At 39.5% G+C, this 23,130-nt stretch overlaps 1 protein-coding gene across 16 annotated transcripts in view; it reads left to right on the plus strand.

The window, feature by feature from the left end:
* CAMTA1 (calmodulin binding transcription activator 1) overlaps nt 1-23,130 on the plus strand; it is a 1,087,698-nt gene that overhangs the window by 1,055,478 nt on the left and 9,090 nt on the right. For 7 of the 16 annotated variants that reach the window (XM_060201382.1, XM_060201376.1, XM_060201383.1 and 4 more), the window contains 11 exons: nt 1,789-1,985; nt 2,681-2,759; nt 3,081-3,396; nt 3,791-4,314; nt 9,333-9,520; nt 10,049-10,253; nt 11,860-11,931; nt 13,415-13,435; nt 14,820-15,013; nt 17,099-17,173; nt 19,935-19,965. In XM_060201382.1, the coding sequence (XP_060057365.1) occupies nt 1,789-1,985; nt 2,681-2,759; nt 3,081-3,396; nt 3,791-4,314; nt 9,333-9,520; nt 10,049-10,253; nt 11,860-11,931; nt 13,415-13,435; nt 14,820-15,013; nt 17,099-17,173; nt 19,935-19,965 (1,902 nt within the window). The remainder of the gene's footprint in view (nt 1-1,788; nt 1,986-2,680; nt 2,760-3,080; nt 3,397-3,790; nt 4,315-9,332; nt 9,521-10,048; nt 10,254-11,859; nt 11,932-13,414; nt 13,436-14,819; nt 15,014-17,098; nt 17,174-19,934; nt 19,966-23,130) is intronic. The other 9 variants (XM_060201385.1, XM_060201386.1, XM_060201399.1 and 6 more) reach the window with 7 other exon arrangements.

The following is a 23,130-nucleotide window of genomic DNA, read 5'->3' on the forward strand; positions in this document are numbered from 1 at the left end:
CAAAGCATATTATACCCTTGAAACTAACCTTCTTTTTCCTCAAATTTTCTTCTATTTTTCTTGCCTGTTTTCATAAAACAAAGGAAAAGGAAAAACTTGGCGCACAATAAAATTTTATTAAGGCTAAGAGGAGTTTCTTTTTCACCTGCTCTGCTAAATTTTATAAAACTAATAATCACTATTAAATATATTTAATTGATAAATCCAGAGATTCCCATGTAATCCCTTTTCTTTTATCAACAATGTTTGCATAAACAAAATGGATTAAAATGTCATATTGAAGTTCAACCATTCCTCAGTTGGCCTATTGGAACCTTATTTCACATTCACTGTTCTTACTACTCTTTCATCAATTTCACTTGACTCCCATAAATATCTGTGTCTACTTTGCATGATGGAAATATAACTATTTTTGCTAGATGCAAACCCCCCCCCCCTTCATTACCTCTCTAGTGATTCCAGTTGTTCATCAATGTGTTTGCTATGTATAGAGTGACTGTGCCAGGGCCTTTGGACTCAGTGTCATTCTACTACAGGTGGGATTGCCCAACTATTCTCAATCAAAAAGGTTCTTATAGTTCTAGCGAGGATGATATTATATCCATCATTTGCTTCTTTATTTTTTGTGGACATTTTCTTCCAGACTTAAAAATAAAAAATAATGAAGGGCAGCAGTGTTTCTGTAATAATTGAGCTTTATGGAATTTACTACTGGGAAAATGCCTTGAAAATAGTACCAGACATGAGAACTAGGTTAGAAATGATATTTATGTGGGTGGCAGAAGTAAACAATAAACTGTGCTGTCACACAGACTACAATAAACTGAGTAACTTCAGTTTATTTTCTTTCCTTTACAACTACCTCAAAGGAATAAGGTCACATTGTTAAAAGGAATTTTCTATTTCCTGAGTGCTATATTGTTTTTGGTGACTCTTAGATTCCAAGATCTCAAGTGCTCACCCCAGTATCTTTTTTTACTTTATACAAAGGACTAGGTTTTTGTCTGGTTTTTTAATGTTTCATTAGGGGAAAATATTCCCTAGTGTCTTAATTCTCCTTCCTAAGTAGCAAAGGAGCCAGAGGCCCAATGTCCCCAAGTGAAAAGCTATCTTTGCTCTCTGATAACAGTTTACTACCTACAATTTTTTTTTCAGCTAAGAAACTAGAGCCAGTTGTCTTTATAGCCAATAGATGCTTTCCCCAAGGTGAATCAGCCCAAGTTCATAATCAGAATGTCACCTATAATAGATAAGGCCTGGTATTCTTAGAGTGATGGAAAGCTATTGTGTCCCAATTAGAGTGAACAAATCCCATTTCTTCCTTGTTTCATGATGTCTTTTCTCTCTCTCTGTCTGTCTGTCTGTCTGTCTCTGTCTCTCTTGCCACCAGGGTTATTGCTGGGGCTCTGTGCCTATACTATAAATCCTCTGCTCTCGGTGGTCAGTTTTTTTTTTTTTTTTCTGTTTTTATTTGCTAGGACAGAGAAATTGAGAGGAGAGGGGAGACAGACAGGGGAGAGAAAGATAGGTACTGGCAGGCCTGTGAAGCATCCTCCTTTCAGGTGGGGCATTGAGGGCTCAAACCCTGGTGCTTGTGCATGGTAACATGTGCTCTTAACCGGATGCACCATCATCTGCCCCCCCCCCCCATGGTGTCTCTTTATTTGGGTTTATGTCTCCTGCTTTGAATTGCTAACCATAAAGCATTTGCTTTCCCCCAGAATAATGTGGACTCAGTTGAGGGCCTTTGATTCTAGAATAAATACAATGTATGCTTTCTTCCTACAGTGCGCTTCTGCCCCAGGGACATTGGGAAGCTGCTTTGAGAGCCGAGTGGTTGTTGTATGTGAGAAGATGATGAGCCGAGCTTGCTGGGCAAAGTCCAAGCATTTGATCCATTCAAAAACTTTCCGAGGCATGACCCTCCTGCACCTGGCTGCTGCCCAGGGTTATGCCACCCTGATCCAGACCCTCATCAAGTGGCGGTAAGCCTGAGCATGGTCATCCTCTCTCAACAGTTTTCTCTCAAGAAGGTCCACTAGCCTGTGAACAAAGAAAGAACTCTCTCTGGGGATGGGGGGTTGTTCACCTGTAGAATGCACACATTACCATTGCATTGCATACCTGACTTAAAGCCCTCAGTTCCTGCCTGCACAGGGGACGCTTCATGAATGATGAAGCAGTGCTTCAGGTGTCTCTCCTTCCCTCTGTGTCTCTCTCCTTTCTCTTTGTCTCATCCTCTGTCAAAAGGAAAAGAAAATCACTGTCAGGAACAGCGTAGCTGTGCAGGCACTGAACTACACACAGCCATTATCCTGCTGACAAAGAAAAAAGATGGGAAGCTTCCTCTGAGACAGTTTCCAAGGGATTTTGGAAGTCCCTCTAGAACTTCCAAAGAAAAGCTGAGGAAGATGTTGGAACTTTATAATCTTCAGATTCTTAGCAAAACAAGTTAAAGCATTCCTTTATCTGTGGCCATACCACCTTGAACACACCCAGTCTTATCTCTGAAGTTAAGCAGGAATGGGCTTGGTTAGTACTTGGATGAGAGACTTATTCCTTCACTTCAGGAATATTAGATGCCCGGTTTGCTTTTTTTTTTCTAGGATTTTGTAATACTCTGATATTTACTTTTTAACACTGACTGACTGTGTGTTAATTGCTAGTCTTTCCCTTCCAGCACAAAACACGCAGATAGCATTGATTTGGAACTGGAAGTTGACCCCTTGAATGTGGACCACTTCTCTTGTACTCCTCTGGTAAGGAATAGATTCATTTATGCCCCCAAAACATTTTTTCTGTACTGGCATAGGATATGCCCTCATTAACATTAGACTTCAGTCAGAAAGATTTTTTTCATTAAGGACCCATTGAGATTGCTAGCAAAGGCCAAGTTGTCCTCCTCTCAGTGTGCACACTTCTAGTTACTTATGTCTCTCTCCCTCCCTACTTTCTAATACATTTCTTTCTGGCTTGCTGAAAAATTAAAAACACCAATTTGTCAATTGGCAGCAAAGGCAAAAGTAAAATACATTTTTTTTTTTTACCTCACACTGAGCAGTTTTGTTCTGACTTATCAGATGTGGGCCTGTGCTCTCGGGCACTTAGAAGCAGCTGTTGTCCTGTACAAGTGGGACCGTCGGGCCATATCTATTCCTGACTCTCTCGGAAGACTGCCTTTGGGGATTGCCAGGTCAAGGGGCCACGTAAAATTAGCAGAGTGTCTGGAGCATCTGCAGCGAGATGAGCAGGCACAGCTGGGACAGAACCCCAGACTACACTGTCCTCCAAGTGAAGAGCCTAATACAGATAGCTGGATGACACAGTGGCACAGTGAAGCCATCAGCTCTCCAGAAATACCCAAAGGGGTCACTGTTATTGCAAGTACCAATCCAGGTAAAAATCCAATTTGTTTGCATCTGTGAACTAGAAAGATTTCCTGTTTGCTTTCATGCAGCCACCCTCAGAAAAGCTTGACTTACTTATTTTTGGATGTTTCTGATTTTCTTATTAGCTGTAAGAATGCCTACTGCTTGCCCTGTTCTTATCTCACTCCCCTCAAATATAGAAAAGTAGCAACAATTTTATGTCCATGCAAGAAGGAAATACACTTTTTGGCAGAATATTAACTGAATATAGTCTTTGCTGCTGGGGAATATTTAAGTGTCAGGGACATGCTTGAGACCCAACTTTGTACTTGGTGTCTCTCAGGCAGAGAGAAAGTGTTAATTCTTTAGGATTCCTAATCTTATCACCTATCCTGACTATCCCTTTCTGCTGTACTTTTCAGAGCTGAGAAGACCTCATTCTGAACCCTCTAATTACTACAGCAGTGAGAGCCACAAAGATTATCCAGCTCCCAAAAAGCATAAATTGAACCCTGAGTACTTCCAGGCAAGGCAGGAGAAGCTGCTTTCCACTGCACTGAGCTTGGGACAGCCAAATATCAGGAAGCTGAGCCCTAGTTCTAAGCAGTCTGTCCCCGAGACAATCAGCCCCAGTGAAGGAGTGAGGGACTACAGCCGGGAACTCTCCCCTCCCACTCCAGAGACTGCAGGATTCCAAGCCTCTGGATCTCAGCCTGTAGTAAAGTGGAATTCCAAAGATCTTTACATTGGTGTGTCTACAGTACAGGTGACTGGAAATCCGAAGGGGACCATTGTAGGAAAGGAGGCAGCACCTGCACAGGTGCGTGCACGAGAACCAATGAGTGTCCTGATGATGGCTAACAGAGAGGTGGTGAATACAGAGATGGGGTCCTACCGCGATAGTGCAGAGAGTGAGGAGTGCTCGCAGCCCATGGATGACATTCAGGTAAGGCCTTCGAAGGTAAGCCTGCAGAGGCTAGTATATGGAGCGTCTTTGATCTTTGTGATCTGGTGTTCTCATTGGTGAGGGGTTGAATGTCTGATCTTGCATGTGAGCACTTTGGAGCGTCGTCTTGGGTCACACGTTTTTCAAGTGAATTAAGCATCATGAGAAAGGCCTGAGAACCAGTGGCTAGTTCACAGCAAAGCCTTCCCTCTGACCTGATGATACATCCAGAGTGACTGATGTCACTGCCCTAAATGCTAGTCTAATAGAGCCATGGCTGTGAGACAGCTATAGAGCAAGAGGGTTGTAGAATTAGAATAAGTAACTTTGATCAGCACAACCATCCTCTAATCACCGAAAGGCATGAGGTTCTCATGAAACTCAGTCAACTATTGCAAAATTGGTAGCTGACTGCCCTTACATAAATCTAGGAACCAGGGAGATGGATGAGCAATAGAGTACTGGCTTGGCATGTGTAAAGCCCTGGATATGATCCCTTGCACCATGTGTAAGAATGAAAACAACATGTGAGACCTGTTAAAGCACCAGCTTGCAAGCCTAAGGCTCCAAAGGCCACAGGTTCAACCCCTGGCACCACCTTATGGCCAGAGCTGACCAATGTTCTGTTATCTCTCTAACCCACCTCTCTAAATAAATAAATAAATGCATTCTTAAGATAGGGCCTACAAGATAGCTCACCTGGAAAGGTGTCTGCTTTGCCATATGCACAAACCAGGTTCAAACAGAACTCTCATCAAACTAGGGGAAGCTTTAGTGCTATGTTGTCTTTCTCTTTCTCCCCCATCTTTCTGTTTCTGTCTCTCACTTTTTATCCACAAAGCAAGTTGACCCAGAGTGGTGAAGTCCCGGCAGTGATTCAAAGTAAAATAAAGTAAACCAAAAGCAAAATGAGTAGAAATCTGGGTGGTGGCACAGTGCTTTATATTCACACATGTACTCACTCAAATTTGTTTTTCAGTTGAACCAGTAGTAGAGTCTGTGCATTTGTTTTTTAGTTGAACCAGCAGTTGAGTCTATGCATGAGACCTGGGGTTGGAACTAGCACTATATAAAAAGTAAGATGAACTTAGAAAGTCCAAAATCCTTCCAGGGCATTACATTTGTTATATATTTTTTAAAATCTCATCAGGGCTTCATTGTTCCAGAAGAGGAGAGGGGAGGAGAAGTAAAGGGAGGGAAAGGGAGGGGAGAAGAGGGACACATAAAGAGATAAGAGTAGAACACAGCACCAAAGTTTCTTTCAATGTGATGGGGATCAGGCTCAATCCTGGGTCACACTATCTTGAGCGAGCTATTTTTTCCAGCTGTATTTGTTATAGATCAATTATATGCTGCAATAATCCTGAAGATATGCTATTAAGCAAGCAAATTCCACTAATGAAAAGATAATATCTAGAAGAGGACCCTACAAATAACTCAATAACATCAATTTAAGCTCCTATATTTCCACCTTCCCATTCTAAGAATCCAAAACACTTGTGGAAGGAAGAACCTCTCCAGAGAAATCCAGTGGTACACCCCTATCCGCTGGAGTGCTGTAGTGAGAAGGCAGTGTCTGGAGAACTCAGATCCTGGCCAGTATTGCTAAGGGAAGGTCTGACTGCATGTGGCTCCATGCAGTCTCCACATCCCAAGGCACCGTCTTGCAACTCTCTGCTCTTTGGTACAAGTGAGAAGCCTGCATGCTACTCACTGCACTCCTGTCGGTTAAGGTATCAGAGACCCCTCTGCTGGTCAGCCCACTAAGACCATCAGGGAAATCCAATAATACTTTAGGGGGGGTTTCTGAAAAGACAGACTTCTTCCATGAGGGGCCAAATAATAGTTACTGGGCATTATAGTTTGCTGTGACTATGCTGAACAGAAGTAGCCATAGATAACAATAACAGCAAGTGTGACTCTGCCCCAGTGAAACTTGGTACATATGGGTAGAAGATGGTTTTGGCCTTGTGTAATTTGCATACCGTGTTTTAAACAGGGCCTGCTGGGACTCAGCCCAGATATAAATCACCACTAGATGGCACAGTTTTATAGTAATCAGCCTTTATTGGGACTGGATGCAAGAAAAAGAAAATAAGCTAAGGGTTGGGTGGTAGCTCCCCCAGCAGAGTACACAATCACCATGTACAAGTACCTGGACTTAAGCCTCTGGTACCCACCTTTTGGGGGGGAATCTTCACAGGTGGTTTAACAGTGCTACTGGTATCTCTCCTCATTTTCCTCCCTCTATTTCTGTTAGAAAAAAAAGAACAAAAGTGGGTGGAGGGGCAGAATGGCCACCAGGAGTAGTGGAATTGTCATGTAGGCACTGAACCCCAGCAATAACACAGGTGGAAATGCAATAACAAATAAAGAACCTAAAGAAATTCTCTTCTTGTCTTTACTATGTCTGGAAAAAATGGTAATTTGCTAAATTAAGAGCTTCTATGAAGAAAATCAGCTGTTTAAACAAATAAGTGTTTCAGCCAATAAAAAATGGAAAATAATGTATAATTTAATAAATGCAAGCCAGACAGAGTTCATAAATGATTAAAAGTAAATCTAGTAAAAATAATATGCATAAAGAATTATTGACAATGTGGTTTATGTATGAGGCAAATGGTTAGAAGGGATTATTTGGATAGAAAAGGAGTAATATTTTCAAAATAACCTAGAATTTAATTTATAGTTTACTTTCATAAAACTAGAGAGATAGAGAAAGGATGTAAAATTACATTAAAGTAGTTATTCTGTTTAGCAAAGATCACAGATTTTATTCCATGCATGATATTGATAGAAAAGTGTAGGCCCAAATGTACATATTGGGAATTTACAATGCATAAAACATGCTTTAGAGTTTCTAATTCATGGAAAGAGGGAAAAGAAAATGTGATCTATTTGGAAAAGTTCAGGATTGGTAACATGTTCAAAATCAATAAATAATAAATGGGCTGGAGAGAGCTCACCAGGTAGGTCACATGCCTTGCTATGCTTATGACCCAGATTAAGACCTGGTATCACATGGGAGGTGCCATCGTACCAGAGGAAGCTCTATTCCTGTACCTCAATAAAAAGTGAACCAGGGGCTGTAAAATTGCATTTGTCCAAGTTCTCAGCTTTAAAAAGAAGAAATAAATGAAATATAGCCAGGCCAGAACACACAGATAGTTCACTTGCATGCATGAGGGCACACATTTGATCCTCAGTCATGTGCTGAAGCTGAGCAATGCTTTGACATCTTTTTCTCTCACCTCATAAATATGAAAAATAATTTTTTACAAATAATATTTTTAGAGGGCCAGTTGATGGCACACCTGGTAGAGCACACATGGACCCAGCCAGGCCCTGGCCCCCACCTGCAGTGGGAGAAGTTTCATGAGTAGTGAGACAGTGCTGTAGATACCTCTCTTTCTCTCTTCCTGTCTTCCCCTACTCTCAATCTCTCTCTGTCTTATCAAAATAAAAGAAAAAAAATTTAAATGTGATTCAGTCCTGCTTGATTTGAATTGAACTGGACCCTCCAATTCTATTGCAAGGGGAGCAGAATACACTGTGTGCTGCTTATAAAAGACACAACTAAAATGAAATGAAGCAAAGAATGAACATGAAGTGATGGGGAAAAGTAAAACAGAAGAATTGCAGAGGCTAGTTGCCAGTGAGGTCATTAGGATCCCAGCTATTTTATAGATTTCTATCCTTTTTTACTTTCCTCTTCATGCATGTTGCTATGGAGTTACAGCAAGACTGTTCAGATGATGAATAGCCAAGGCTATTTTTCCAGAAGAGGAAAAAAAAAAAAAAGATATGTCAACAGCTTTCATCAGGAACACAAAAGCTTTGCCTATAACCCTTCCAGCAGAGCTCATTGTCCAGAAGAACACGATAAGTTGGGAAATCAAGTAGCAGGTTGGCTTACATTGTGAGCTGTCCAATGGGGTTTGGTACATTGCTGTTCTAAAATATTGAGATTCTATAGGTCAGACAAAATTGGAAAGGGGAATTGATAACCAGCAGTGTCACCACGTTAATAGGACAATTTCCTGAGAGCTGCCTTGGTTATTATACAGTTCAATGATTGATCCCAACTGAAAACAGAGAAGCAAAAGCCAGAAGCTTATATAAAAGCCCACAATGGGTCTAGAACACATTAGTTTGAGGTGTGAGCATACCTTTACTATAGCCTCCTTCCTTTCTTTTATTATTATTATTTTTTTATTTATAAAAAGGAGACATTGACAAAACCATAGGATAAGAGGGGTACAACTCCACACAATTCCCACCACCAGCTCTCCATATCCTATCCCTTCTCCTGATAGCTTTCCTATTCTTTATCCCTCTGGAAGTACGGACCCAAGGTCATTGTGGGATGCAGAAGGTTGAAGGTCTGGCTTCTGTAATTGCTTTCCCGCTGAACCTGGGCGTTGACTGGTTGTTCCATACTCCTAGCCTGCGTCTCTCTTTCCCTAGTGGGGTGGGGCTCTGGGGAAGTGGAGCTCCAGGAAACATTCTTGGGGTCATCTGTCCAGGGAAGTCTGGTCGGCATCATGCTAGCATCTGGAACCTGGTGGCTGAAAAGAGAGTTAACATACAAAGCCAAACAAGTTGTTGAACAATCGTGGACCTAAAGGCTGGAATAGTGCAAATGAAGTGTTGGGGGGTCCTCCATTTTGTAGATAGCTAATAGGCATATTTTAGTTATATTCCAAAGGGCCTGTGGCTATACAATTTTTCTCCCCCTGAGCCTGAAATCTGATATGCAGGTGGATCCAAGTTATTGTTTGGGGAGATGATGTTATGGCTGGAAAAGGGACCAAAAGCTGGATCAGAGAAGAGAGTAGCTCCCTAATATGGGACAAGGGTAAATCAAATCGATGGGGTTTACAGTCAACAATATTAATACCCCTTTCCTGTATTAGGGAGCCTCATTCCTTTCTTTCTGGGCGTTGAGACATAAAGGTGGACCTGGCTAACTAGAACAGTTTCCTTCTGACCTGAATGTGCTGTGCCCTGGATTCCAGGTGAACATGATGACCTTGGCAGAACACATCATCGAGGCCACACCTGACCGGATCAAGCAAGAGAATTTTGTGCCCATGGAGTCCTCAGGACTGGAAAGGACTGATACTGCCACCATCAGCAGCACCATGAGTTGGCTGGCCAGTTACCTTGCAGATGTTGACCACTTGCCCAGTGCTGCCCATATCAGGTATGTCAGAGTATGGGGACCATTCTTCAGGGCAATATGGATTTAGTTGGAAGCATAGGAGACTAACTGGACTTGAATAATGTTGTGTGATATAAGACATGTTTATGAAAGGAAGTTGGCTCTAGGATGAGACTTATTGCCACCTGGAAGACCCTCTTGACCTCACAACCCCTCCTCTTCAGAATGTGTGAATTAACTGTAATGTTTTCTTCCCAATTCCATTGAAGTTTGATAAGGACAGGGTCATGGACTTAGTGTTTAGCATGGACCCAGACACATAGTGGGTACTCAGCATTACCCTTGAAGGATGATTAAACTACATAGTATGTTTAGCCTCTTACCTGTACCTGATAGAATGAAGGCTCACTCCTAATAGTCCACAGTCACTCCTAGTGAATGCCATCTTGTCTCAATCAGTTATCAGTTTGTACTAGATGGTGCAAAACCAATCACCAGTCTCTCTCTCTATGTCTCCTGTTGTTTTAGAAGTGCATATAATGAGCCTCTAACCCATTCTTCTAATATCAGCTTGAGCCCTGTAGCCTCTCCGGTCAGTGAAATCGTGTTCGAGAAACCCAGCCTTCCCTCAGCAGCAGATTGGTCAGAATTCCTGGGTGCTTCTACCAGTGAGAAGGTAGAGAATGAATTTGCTCAGCTAACTCTGTCGGATCATGAACAGAGAGAACTCTATGAAGCTGCCAGGCTTGTCCAGACAGCTTTCCGGAAATATAAGGTAAAATAGAACTGAGTAGTTCTTATATTGTGACCTGCTTAAGGTCAGGAAAACTATGTTCCATTTCTTTTTTTTTCTTCTCTCTCTCTCTTTCTGTCTCTCCTCCTCTCCTCTTTCTCTCTCTTCCCTCTGAGTTTATATAATTTTTATTTGAAGTGTTTTTTTATTTTTTTAATTTTTTTTTGTTATGACCTATGAAATTATTAAAGTTTTTCAGAAACTTAAGTAAAATAAAATTGACCCATAGTGTGATGGTTCTTACCATCTCAACTTATTATTGGTAATGTGATAATGAAGATCTATTTTCTTGTAACTGCAAAGTAAAGCTAGGTGTCTGCTTCAAAGGATTTATAACCTAAAGCAGGGATTTCTAACTGGAGGCCTGGGGTTGACTTTAAGTAGTCAGGTAACTCATAATAATTTTATGACAAAGGGTCTATATGGTTTTTGTTTATCTGTTTGGTTTTTGGTGTGTGGGGGAGGGCATCCTTCATAGATTCTATAAAACATTTTTTACTGTTCTGAGGTTCAAGGTGTGGGGAAGTGGCTCCATAGGTAGAACATGGGCCTTTCCTGTGAAGAGTCTTAAGTTTGATCCCTGGTACCACAAGAGAACACCAAGTACAGAGCACCAAGTAAAATTCTGGTGAAGCAGTACTTTTGTGTCTTTTCCTACTCAACTGTCTCATAAATATACAATTAAAAATATTTTATATGTTCATTTATTGGATAGAAGCAGAGAGGAAAAACTAAAGGGAAGGGGGAGATAGAGAGGGAAAAAGAAAAAGATACCTTCAGCACCACTTAACCATTTGTGAAGCTTCCCCCCTATAGGACTGGTGTCTTGAACCCAGGTCTTTGTAAATGGTGATGTGTGTACTCAACCAGATGTGCCACCACTCAGCCCCAAGATACAAAATTAAAAATGTTGCTACAAGGGGCCAGGTGGTGGAACACCTGATTGAGTGCACATGTAACAGTGTGCAAAGACCTGGGTTCGAGCCCCTGGCCCCCACCTGCATGGGGAAAGCTTCACTAGTGGTGAAGCAGTGCTGTAGGTGTGTCTCTCTCCCTCTCAATCTCCCCTGTCCTCTCAATTTCTGGCTGTCTCTATCCAATAAGCAAATAAAAATAATTTAAAAAAATTTTTAAATCAACAAAATAAAAATGTTGCTACAGAACACATGTGTGAATTCCTGCATTCGGTCCTTAGTACCACATTAAAAAAGGCATTAGAAGTTATTAATCATTAATCCAAAAATACATAAGTTGGGGTTATCTTAGGAAAAGCAGTAGAGATCTGGCAGTTTATAAGTAGAATAAATAGCGTAATACCTAATTACTGTAATAAAATACTTTGAAAATGAGTATTTTATGACTGTTATTAAAATATCATGGTTCTATTTAGAAGCAAGAATAGTCAGGGACTTATGCTGTACATTTATTTTTCCAAATTTATACTTATTATTAATTATCACTGCATTTTGGCAAACCTGGGACCTCAGCTATAAGCTAGTTAGTTAAATGAAGTTAAGTCTTGGGAAAGTGGACATTTCCTAAGGACATCATTATTGATTCTTTTTCCCCTTTCATTTTAACCTCAAAGGGCCGACCCTTGCGGGAACAGCAAGAAGTGGCTGCTGCTGTCATTCAACGTTGTTATAGAAAATATAAACAGGTAAACCACAGTCTGGATCACAACAGGAAAAGTGCTTTACCCCAACAACGCCAGGCCCCTGAGGGTTCTAATGTATGGTTCCAACATAGAGCAAAAAAGTTGTTCAGAGCCTCATTCAAAGAATGATTTGGAATTATTCTGACTAAAGATTAGAGGAAAATGTGCCAGAGGAAACAAAGAAAGGCAATGTGCAATTGAATTTACACCACAAAATATTTTTGCTTAAGCTTTTGTCCCTTTAGTACAAAATATTTTTGCTTAAACTTTTGTCCCTATATAACATACTGGCTATTATAATCATTGTATTTGAAATAAAGACTTGTATTCTAGTACTTTAACCTATAACTGTAGTAATTAAAGAATTCTAGGTGGTTTGATATGAGAAGGTGAATACTGGCTAGTTATATTTGACCTTGACATACATAAAGTATATAGTCTTTAACTTTTTCCTTGCTGTATATTATCTACTTCATAAAGAATTATAAAGTTCTTTGAGAAACCTTAAGTCAGACAATCATAAACTGTATTTGTATCCTTTAGTTGAGAGACAGAAGAATATCTAAGAACTCTTTCATGTGCTGATACCATTTCCAAACCAATCTAGGGTTTTATAACTACTGTCAGACGAGAAAGGAAACTTTGAGTTTATGGAGTACCTCGTATATTCTAGATCTTCTGGGCACATCATCTCATTTTCTTGTAGTTATTAGAACAGTTTTAGTTTCACTTTACAGATGAAGAAGCCAAGGCTCAGGAAAATTAAGAAAATGTTAGGCATTTTTAATCATCTAGGTGCTTATAAAAAATTGAAAATTGTTTGGTTGAGTTTTGACTGATTCCTTTGATAAAGTTAAATTCTATAGTAGATCTTAGAATCTTTTATTAGGTTACAACTTAGATATATGTTTAATTTTATTTAAGTAATAATAAACGATGAGATGTATAACTGGATTATGTTCCCTTGGTGTGCTCTAGGGTTTGCTTTGATTTTTCATATGAGTTGTCATTTTACCAAGGGTTTTTAGAATGCCTGTTAGTGAGTGTGAGGGAGGTAGGGTGGAAAAATGTTGTTAGCTTGTAGTTAGCTGAGTTCATGTCCCAGAGAATGGCTTATTGTGTAAACGCTGACACCACTGTACCTGCAGCAGTAACTGTATTGGTTTCTGTCTAGTGAGTAAGATTTATGGTAATGTAAGTAATGCACAGAACCCAAGTTTCAGGTCTGTAATTGCAACAGATATTTATTTCAAAATATGGGTTTTTTTTTAATTTCCCTCCAAAGGAGTATTGTCTACAACCAGGAAGGCAGAAGACATTTTTTCCCAGATATTAATAAATATAAAACCAATATTTGGAAGGTAGAAAGCAATAATCTAACCAGGGTGCCTTTTAAATTTTTGGTTGGGAGCTATTGGTTCTGGATTTCATTTCATTATATTCAGTAATCTAACATTAATTTTGTATTTTCTGTTTCTCCCCCAAGCTGACATGGATAGCCTTGAAGGTAATGATAACACCCAAGTCCTCTCACAAACCATTCCACCAGAATCACAAACCTCACACTCATTACCAGCTATCGGAAGGGGCCACTAAAATGGCATAATCATGAAACAGGACCCCCACCTTTCACTACCAGCCACCCCACACAGTCCTCTGGGACCATGTGTTTGTTTAGCTGAAGTGGGTTTGGGCAGTAACTATTACTGGACATTTTCTTGGCCAGTGTCAATCTAAAGATTCCATTCAAGCCCATTAACATTAGCCCAGTGAGCCCACTGAGCGTAATCACATCTTTGCCAAAGTGCTTCACTGTGACCCAATAGGTTCTGATTGAGCTATGTGCAGAGGCCCAGGTGATGGAAACCACAAGAACTTTGTTGGTTACATTGTCCCTTAAAAAGTTTTTTTCCCTCCCAAATGAAAATGCCAAGGAAGTCAGATAAAACTAAAGAAGATTCTTACAAAAGGGCCCTATGTCTTGCACTTCATTCCACTTCATACATGCAGCTATAAACCTAAGCACAGGGACTTTCTGAGGAATGTTTTTCCTTGTGGTGGTAAGTTGCCTTCTTTTAACCAGAGCGCTCCATTCTGACTCCTTGTCCTCAGAGTCATACTTTGCCTCTTAGGCAGTTTGGACATAGTAGTTTTTCAATCTGTACTTTGAGTGGCTAGAGACAGATGTAAGATGTAAGGGGACTCATCCTCCTGTGCCTTCATGTCTTACCTGTATAGTTCTGCAGGCCTCCGGGTAGTTCTGCAGGCTGCTAATGCTAGGTCCTGACTAGCCCCTGGTACTATGACAGCTTCCCACATTTCTGTTATCACCCCTGTGTTGGTTTTCAGAGTGTTCATATTTTGAAGGTTAAAATGGCTTAAAGGTGTCAGCGTTTCACAATAAGCCTTGTATTTGGGACCTTGCAACTCAAGAGATTGATCATAGGGAACAATAGCTCTGAATCAGATGCTCTTTGCTAAGTAGACTCATGTATGGTAGGAATTAAGTGGTTTCCTTAGAATATTTCAGAATGGGAAATGAAATAGTAATCTTAAAGATTTAAAATTTTACTTTCAAAATGTGTTAAAGTTCTTGAATGTCTTTAGTATATTCCTGTTAAAATGATCTCTCAAGAAAGGCAAAAGATTTGTATATTTGGAGTGGAAATGCATTTTGTTAAAGGTGACCCTTACAGTAATACTTTGCATTTTGGAAAGGTAGGTGAAAAGAGTCTCAGTGTGAATCTTCAGTGAGCAACCCCAAACCAAGACTGTAATAATAAAAGAGGAAAAAGTAGTTTTTCTCCTCCCCTTCCCTGGAAAGCTCAGAAGACACATAAGTATGTGTGGCTCCTGTTGTTACTGTTTTGCTTTTTCTTGTTTCCCTGCAGTATGCACTTTATAAAAAGATGACACAGGCAGCCATCCTTATCCAAAGCAAATTCCGGAGTTATTATGAACAAAAAAAGTTTCAGCAGAGCCGGCGTGCTGCTGTGCTGATCCAAAAGTTTTACCGGAGCTATAAAAAATGTGGCAAAAGACGGCAGGCTCGCCGAACAGCTGTCATTGTACAACAGAAGCTCAGGTAAATTGACAGTTCTTGGAGGGAAGGCTATCCAAGAAATGGAACCCCAACTCATTTGAAAGGATTGCCCTGTGCTGACACTGTGGTCTCTACATTTAGGTTCCAAAAAATGGAACCCTAACTCATTTGAAAGGATTGCCCTGTGCTGACACTGTGGTCTCTACATTTAGACAAGGGTTAAAAAAAAAATCCTCTAGTCCAGTTGTAACTTTGCATGGTTATGCCTGTGCTAGTCATCTCTTTTTCCTTTTTTCTCCAACTCCTCACTCAGCTGATACTGATATTACTGTATCAGAACATCACAGGAGCAAAGTTGCTACTTAGAAAGGTGGTCCACTCTGGTTGAAGTGGTAGATTTCCTGCTAGGAGACTTTGGGAGAATAATTAAGAGTTAAGGTATTGCATTTTAGAGAGTGTAGAGGGTTTATAGTACTGTAAAATACATTGATAAAGACATTTGACGGCCAGCAAAATCACTCACTTGGGTGGTGTGCAGTTTTGTAATGTCTTGAGATCCTGGTTCAAGCCTGGCCCCCGATGTATGAAAAAAACATCAATGTTGTGGTCAGTCTCTCTCCTCCCCCTGTCCCCCTTTCTCCATCTCTTTCCCTCTCTTTCTCCCTCCCTCTTCCCCTCTTTTCCTCTGCCCCTCCCTCCCTTTCCCCTTCTCTTGCTTTCTCAGTCTCTCCCTCCCTCTCCCCCCTCCCATCTTCCTCTCCCTTTCTTTTCTCCTTCCCTCTCCCCCTCCCATATCCCTCTCCCTTTCTCCTCTCCCTCCCTCTTCTCCCTCCCATCTTCCTCTCCCTTTCCCTTTCTGTCCTCCCGGACAAAAAATTTAGAAAAACATGCCCCCAAGATGAATTCCTCAATCTAGAAAGTCTTTCGGGGCCAAGTGGTGATGTACCTGGTTGAGTAAACACATTACCATGAGCAAGGACCCAGGTTTGAGCCCCCAGTCCCCACGTGCAGGGGGGAAGCTTCAAGAGTAGTGAAGCAACACTGTAGGTATCTCTTTTTCTCTGACTCTCTATCTCCCTTCCTGCTTTCTATGTCTATCTCTATCCAATAAAAATAAGTGAATTCTTAAAGTGCAAGGACCAGCGTAAGGATTCCGGTTCGAGCACCTGGCTCCCCTCCTGCAGGGGACTCGCTTCACAGGCAGTGAAACAGGTCTGCAGGTGTCTGTCTTTTTTTTTTTTAATTTACTGTTATCTTTATTTATGGGATAGAGACAGACAGAAATCAAGGGTGAGGGGTGATAGAGAGAGACACCTACAGCCCTGCTTTACCACTTGTAAAGCTTTCCCCCTGCAGGTGGGAGCCGGGGGCTTGAACCTGGGTCCTTGTGCATTGTAATACATGTGCTCAACCAGGTGCACCACCACCCGGCCCCAGGTGTCTGTCTTTCTCCCCTTCTCTGTCTTCCCCTCCTCTCTCCATTTCTCTCTGTCCTATCCAACAACAATGACATTAATAGCAATGACAATAATAACCACAGCAATCATAAAAAAAACAACCAGGGTAACAAAAGGAAAAAAATGGCCTCCAGGAGCAGTAGATTCATGGTGCAAGTACCAAGCCCCAGCAATAACCCTGGAGGCAAAAATAAATAAATAAATAAGTAAATAAGTTAAATATTGGGAATAGATAGCATAATGGTTGTGCAAAGAGACTTTCCTGCCTGAGACTCTTAAGTCCCATGCAATACCAAAAACCAGAGCTGATCAGTGCTCTGGTTTAAAAAAAAAAAAGTTTAAATAAATAAAAGAATTTTTAAAAGTCTTTCTAATAATAGAATGCCTTTTTCAAACAATGAGCTCACAACAAATTGTGAAGGAACAATTAAGTGACTTTAAATTGTCTTTAACATGTCTCAAAGTAAGGTAGAAGTGCTTATCCACTCCTTTTGTCCCTCTCAGGCAGGCCTAGGTTTTGTACCATAAAAGCAGCATCTACTTGTACTGTTTGATTTGTCATCTGAACTGTCTCTTTAAAAGTACCCCATCACTGCTGAACTGCTGTCAGTATCTGCCTATTAAATTTTATAGCACCCTTCTTGTGACAATGATGTTCTGGCTTTTTCAGGAGCAGTTTGTTAACCAAAAAGCAGGACCAAGCTGCTCGAAAAATAATGAGGTTCCTACGCCGCTGTCGCCACAGGTACATTAGTCCTCATCTATACTTTTTACTCATCAAGGATAATCAAACAGCTCTAATCTTCTCAGTCACTCACTTAACTCCTATATGAAAGCTAAGCCTCTTCAAATAATCATGAAATATCCCAGGTTACAGCAGAGTGATAAAACTCTATGTAAAAGTTATTGGAACGTCTGTTGAAAGGTGGATAACCATCTCAGGCTGTACTGTATATGTTTAACAGTGGACATGCAACCATTACTTTTCTGTTTTAATTTGGGTGTAAAGACAACTTAGTTGGGCTAGTTTTTAATGTCATGTTTTCATTAACCTCTTGTTTATATGCTGTGTGGTCGTAGGCTATTCACTCCCAACCCTTATTCTGCTGGTGTGTGTTGGAGCAGAAAGTAAATGAACATTCTGTGCCCAGGGAAAGGACAGAAAACTATTAATTCAATGCTATTCTACTTGCCAGTAGTTGAATTTACACTAGGCAACTGGTGCCCTCTGCTGGATGTTGTGACAGCTAACGTGTACTATCAGTTTTCAATTACAGCTAGCCTGTACTGAGAAACAGGAATAATTACTGGAATGGAGGTGTAGAGAAGAGGGGGGAAATCTTGAGATTAGATGTGCATTTTCAGTGATCAGAAAATGGGCCCTATGTGGCCTTAGCATTCTGGAGAGAAGTAGCATCTTCTCATGGGTTAATCTAGAAGACTTGCTCTTTGGTTCCTCAAATTTGAACTTTCTTTGTGAAGGCTAGGCTTTTTCCTTCAAAGTTTTTGGACTCTGGTGAAAGTGTTTTGATTTATTTATTTAGGTAAATATTTCCTTCTGACATTTGTCACAGTGACCTTCTGCACTGTGTTCAGATCATTTTCCAGGTAGTTCTGTTATTTTTCTGTGCTTCAGGAGCTAGCTATGTGGTTTTTACACCCAAACTTTAAAGCAAGCTTTCTTTAGCAACCTACTTCCTCTTCCTGTTTCATTCTACCCCCCAAATCCTAGCATTCAATCCAATTTGATTCTGTGGGGCTTCCATTTTTACTTTAGTCTTTCTTACTCCTAAAGCTGTCTGGTTGCTAGTTAGGAAAGCATTTTGACATAAAGGCTGAATAGAGGCTAGCTGGCCACTTATGCTTTTATTTAAGTTTACAAAACAAACAAAAAAAAGACTTATTTAGGAGATGGGAAGGAACATGCACAGAATCGCCTATTAATAGAAACGTATGACAGAAGTTTTTTAAGGATGTATCAATATTTGCTACCTCTAGCTAGAATACTATGAAAAAAGCTAATGTTCATCAGTTTGTGGTCAATTTGCACTCTATAAGGCAATAACTGGGGTCTTCCCCCTTAATTAACTAGCCAATGAGAGACCAATATCAACATGCTGAAATGGAACGTAATGTTAGGAAATACACCAGGTAAAGATTCGGCCTCATGGAATTAGTTCTTCTTCTAGCGCTTGCCCTTATGGAATTAGTTCTGTGGGCCTAATCAGAGTTAGTTCCATCTTTATTTTTAAATCATTCCTCTGACTTAGCATTAGAGTTTGATTTTTTTTTTTCATTTGAAAAACATATCAAGGATGTACTAAAGCTCTTTTCTATATCTTCTCACATGTGCTCACACTTTTTGTTTTGTTTTGTTTTTTTGTTTGCCTCTCCTACCTGCAAAGGAACAGCCCCTGAGATTCTCTCCAGCTAACATTTGCCCAACAGATTTTATTTTTTGAGCAAATCACCTTACTGTTGCTTTACTTTTGACCAATAAAAACAAGCTAGAAGTTTCACAAAGTTAATATTCCATGTTTCTTTTCGTTTTCTCCTCAAATTGTAAACATATGTGTAGGTAATACAATCTTGGGTTTTTTGTTTGTTTTGTTTTTTGTTTTTTGCCAGTCATGTCCTGAGTTCTCACTGGTTGCGTTGAACCAGTAGATACTTAAGCATAGTATAAGACCTAAACAGCTGCCTCCCAAGCTGAACAAAGAATTCCTGTCACTCTTGTTTTTAGAATTCTTTTTTCTAAAACTAGTGGAAAGGAATTTTGTGAAGATTATCCCTCTCTTAGGTCTGCATCTTAACTGTTAATAACCTCACAAAGTTAGCAAGAAGGTTTGTTAGAAAGACAACATGAGATTATGAACACTGAATTTCTGTTCATTATTTGAGATGAAGCGAAGGTCCGTATGATTCTTTTTCTTTCCCTGCCCTTCTGCAGTTTACCTGTTAGTAAAATATGTAGGCAAACCAGTATCCTTTGTCTTCTCATTGTGTAAAATCACTGTCAACTTTGTACTCCTACACATTCATTTAAGAGATTTAGAAAATCTTAAAAATTATTCTGGAAATCTAAATCAAAATTTCTTTAGGATGTGTATAACTTTTTTTCTATTCTGAAGTGGAATATAACTTCAAGAGCAGCTGTCACACTTACTGTCCCTTGGAAGTTCTCAAACCTGTATTAACATAGAAAACATCCTAAGACACCCTCTCAGAAAAACTCAGTAGTTACTGGCTTTGGGGATCAATAGTCTTCTCAAGGATTTTGCTAAGTCATCTGACCCCCAACATTTTTATATTCCAAAGTAAATTGGTGAAATTTTTCCACTCATTCATTTCACAGACCCCACCACCATTCTCCCTTTCTGTCTTTCCCAAAGAAGGAGTCACTTCATACTCTTTCTTTTTTCAATGTTGAAATAAAGCTATTTGTAAGATCTCTGTTATGACCCTTATATGCTAATAGCTCTTTGGTGTTGTTTTACTACCTAAAGCCCCCTGGTGGACCATAGGCTGTACAAAAGGGTGAGTTTAGCTGCCTGCTAGCCAGTTTCTCTTTATCTTCCATATTTTGCTTTCTGCTTGCTTGCATGGGGCTGCAGCCTAGGTTTGCCAGTAAGTTTCACATCCATTTTGAATGAAATAAGATACAATAAAGACTAACCCTAATTACTAACACTGCTACTTTATACAGCAGGAAAATAGTTACCTACAGTAGATGGATAAATGCATGAGTGACAGGGAGGGCCTTCTGAAACCACCGCAGGGCATGCTTAGAACTTGGTGGTGGGGTTAACTTTCAGTGAAGAATATTTAAAAAAGACTGTTGCAAGTGTCAATTAGACTGCACTGTCAGAAAATATGAAGCAAATGATAAATTTATTTGTGATAAATAATTTGCCAAAAGAAAATTTCTCAACTTCTGCTCTGTCCAAATTTCTAAGGCAAAGTTTCGTAGGTGATACTGACTTTAAAAGAAGCTAATCTGTCTCTTGTTGAGAATTATTGTTTCCCCTAACCTTGCTCCCATAGTTTTACTTTCTAAATCTCTCTTTTCCCTGGTATTCTGAGGTAAGTCAGTAAGTAAAGTATCCTTTCAGAACACCTATGTGTCCTTTTTAAACCAAGGCAGAATATGTGTAATGAGTTCCCTTGACTTCCAGCATTCAATGACACCACCACATAACGAAAATGTGATGTAAAGTGTCTTAAATTCCTTATCATCTGTATTGTAGTTACAGAGTATACGCTCCAGTAGAATTAGCATTTTTAAGACGTGATAATGAACAGGCATTCAGTAGACTCTGCTTGTGTTCTTAAGATTGTAGGTATGATACTGGTTTCTAAATGTGGTCAAGGGGCAACTCTGACAGGTCTGAGTATAAAAATATTTAAGTAAAAATGAAGGATCTAGTGACAAGGATAGATGTTGTCAATATCAAAATGGAATTTGAACCAACTGGGTGACTTTTTCCCTTTCTGTAGTCTTAAAAGAAGGTATGTTTCAAATACCACAGGGGAGTCATCTCTGGCAACTTCACTGAATTCAAACCCGCTTTTCTTACCTTTATACTAATACTTAGTACAATAAATTGTATGATTTCTAAGAGAAAGTCACAACTCAAAAAATCAAAAACTTCCTAGAGATACTATTTCCCCTAGAGTGATATTGATGCTGATAGTTACTCATTCTATTTTTTAACTAGAGGTTGTCAATTATTCCATATAAGTCCAGATAGTAAATATCTTGGACCTTGTTACAACTACTTAGTTTTTTCCCTTAGCTGCACTAAAACATCCACAGTTAACATAAACAAATGAGCTAACTCTCCCAAAACAATTATTTTGCACATATACCTGGGCTGGGTTTGGCTAATGGGTCCATTTAGTATGACAGGAGAATTGAGCTTTTCTAAGTTCTATATGAATCAAGACATATTTTCCTACAAAAAGAGTTAAAGTTCCACCTATTTAGAACCAAGGTTAGGAGCAGAAAGCAAAATTTGTTTTTTAAAAAAGCAATAAAGCAGCTAAACTCATTTATGAATTTTATTAGTTCTCTACACAGTGGTAGAACAGTGATAGTATCTCTCTTTCCACGTATCTCTCTCTCCCTCTATCTCTATTTCTCACCCTCTGACAAAATTAAGTAAAAAGACCTCTAGAAGCAGTGAAGTTATGCTGGCACTGAGCCCTAGCAGTAACCCTGGTGACAAAAATGACAATAATAAAAATGAGTAATTGATAAAACATGCCATCTTAAAGAATCAAGTTTTATGGTACAATGTTTGTAAACCACTGATTCTAAGTACTAGACTATTAAAACAGAAGGCTATCTAACAGGGCTGTGCCAGTTATCTGATAAACTAATTGCTATAGCAGAGCTACACAAAAATATCATTTCTGTCTCCAAATATTAGTGTTCACTTGAGAAAGTTTATGATAATATGCTAAATCCAGTTCACTTTGATTTAGCCCTCCCATTAGACATATTCCTAATTTACCCAGTAACTTAAAATGGGAATATCAAATTCTTTCTATTGTCATAGAGACTTGTTTCATCTTAGATATAACAACTGACTGAGAAAAAAACCTCATTTATATACAGAAAGGTATATGAATCAAGTTGTAGTCATTTTTTTAGTTAATTTAAGTGTTACTCTACTTTTAACAAATGACTGAAAAATAAATATTATAGAGTTTTTAAATAAAAATACTATAGTTCTATGGGACTTTTTAGTATATCTAACAGATATTTAGGCTTACAGCAGAAAATCAAGAGATTGACTATCTAAGGAGGGAGTAAACTGCTGAATTACATAATTGATTTAGTCAAAGTATTGAGACTAAAAAAGACAATGCCTCTTTCTAGTTAGAAAATGAGTGTGTGTACATCTGTATGGTATATCTTAGAGTCTTAGAAAAGACTTTAATAGTTTTTTAAATATTTATTTATTTATATATTTCCTTTTGTTGCCCTTATTGTTTTATTGTTATGGTTATTATTGTTGTCATCGTTGTTGGATAGGACAGAGAGAAATGGAGAGAGGAGGGGAAGACAGAGGGGGAGGGAAAGATAGACACCTGCAGATCTGCTTCACTACTTGAGAAGCGACTCCCCTACAGGTAGGGAGCCAGGGGCTGGAACCGAGATCCTTATGCCAGTCTTTGCGCTTTGCACCACCTATGCTTAATGCGCTGCACTACCACCTGACTCCCAAGACTCAAATAGTTTTAAGAGACTCTCCTTAACAAAATAATAGTTCTGTAAGAGGGCTTTAGAACCTATATTAATTAATAATAGTGGTAATTCAGTATTTAACCTATTTCTTACAAATTATTGGCCTAGTTAAATTACCTGCATTCACTAAAGGTAGGTGAAGATATCCTACTAAATTAAAGAACCCTCACTGAACAAATCTTGGTGACAAATTATTTTCTTTGTATCCAACAACTGGGTTCCCAAACTTAACTTTTCCAGATGCTACCAGTAACCTTGGTAAGTAGTGATTTCAGCATTGACTGCCGAGAACAGACCTCCTTATGCAATACCCTCAATAGGTTGTAATCAAGTTCTGCCAGATATACTGACACTGTTTTGTTATATTCCCTTTTCTCCAAGGGATAATTCTCTAACAATGTCTGAACGTAAACTGTTCAGTTGAGAAAAGCGAGCAGTGCTCTTAGTCA

Source organism: Erinaceus europaeus, chromosome 11, assembly GCF_950295315.1.
Source record: "Erinaceus europaeus chromosome 11, mEriEur2.1, whole genome shotgun sequence".
Lineage (NCBI taxonomy): Eukaryota > Metazoa > Chordata > Mammalia > Eulipotyphla > Erinaceidae > Erinaceus > Erinaceus europaeus.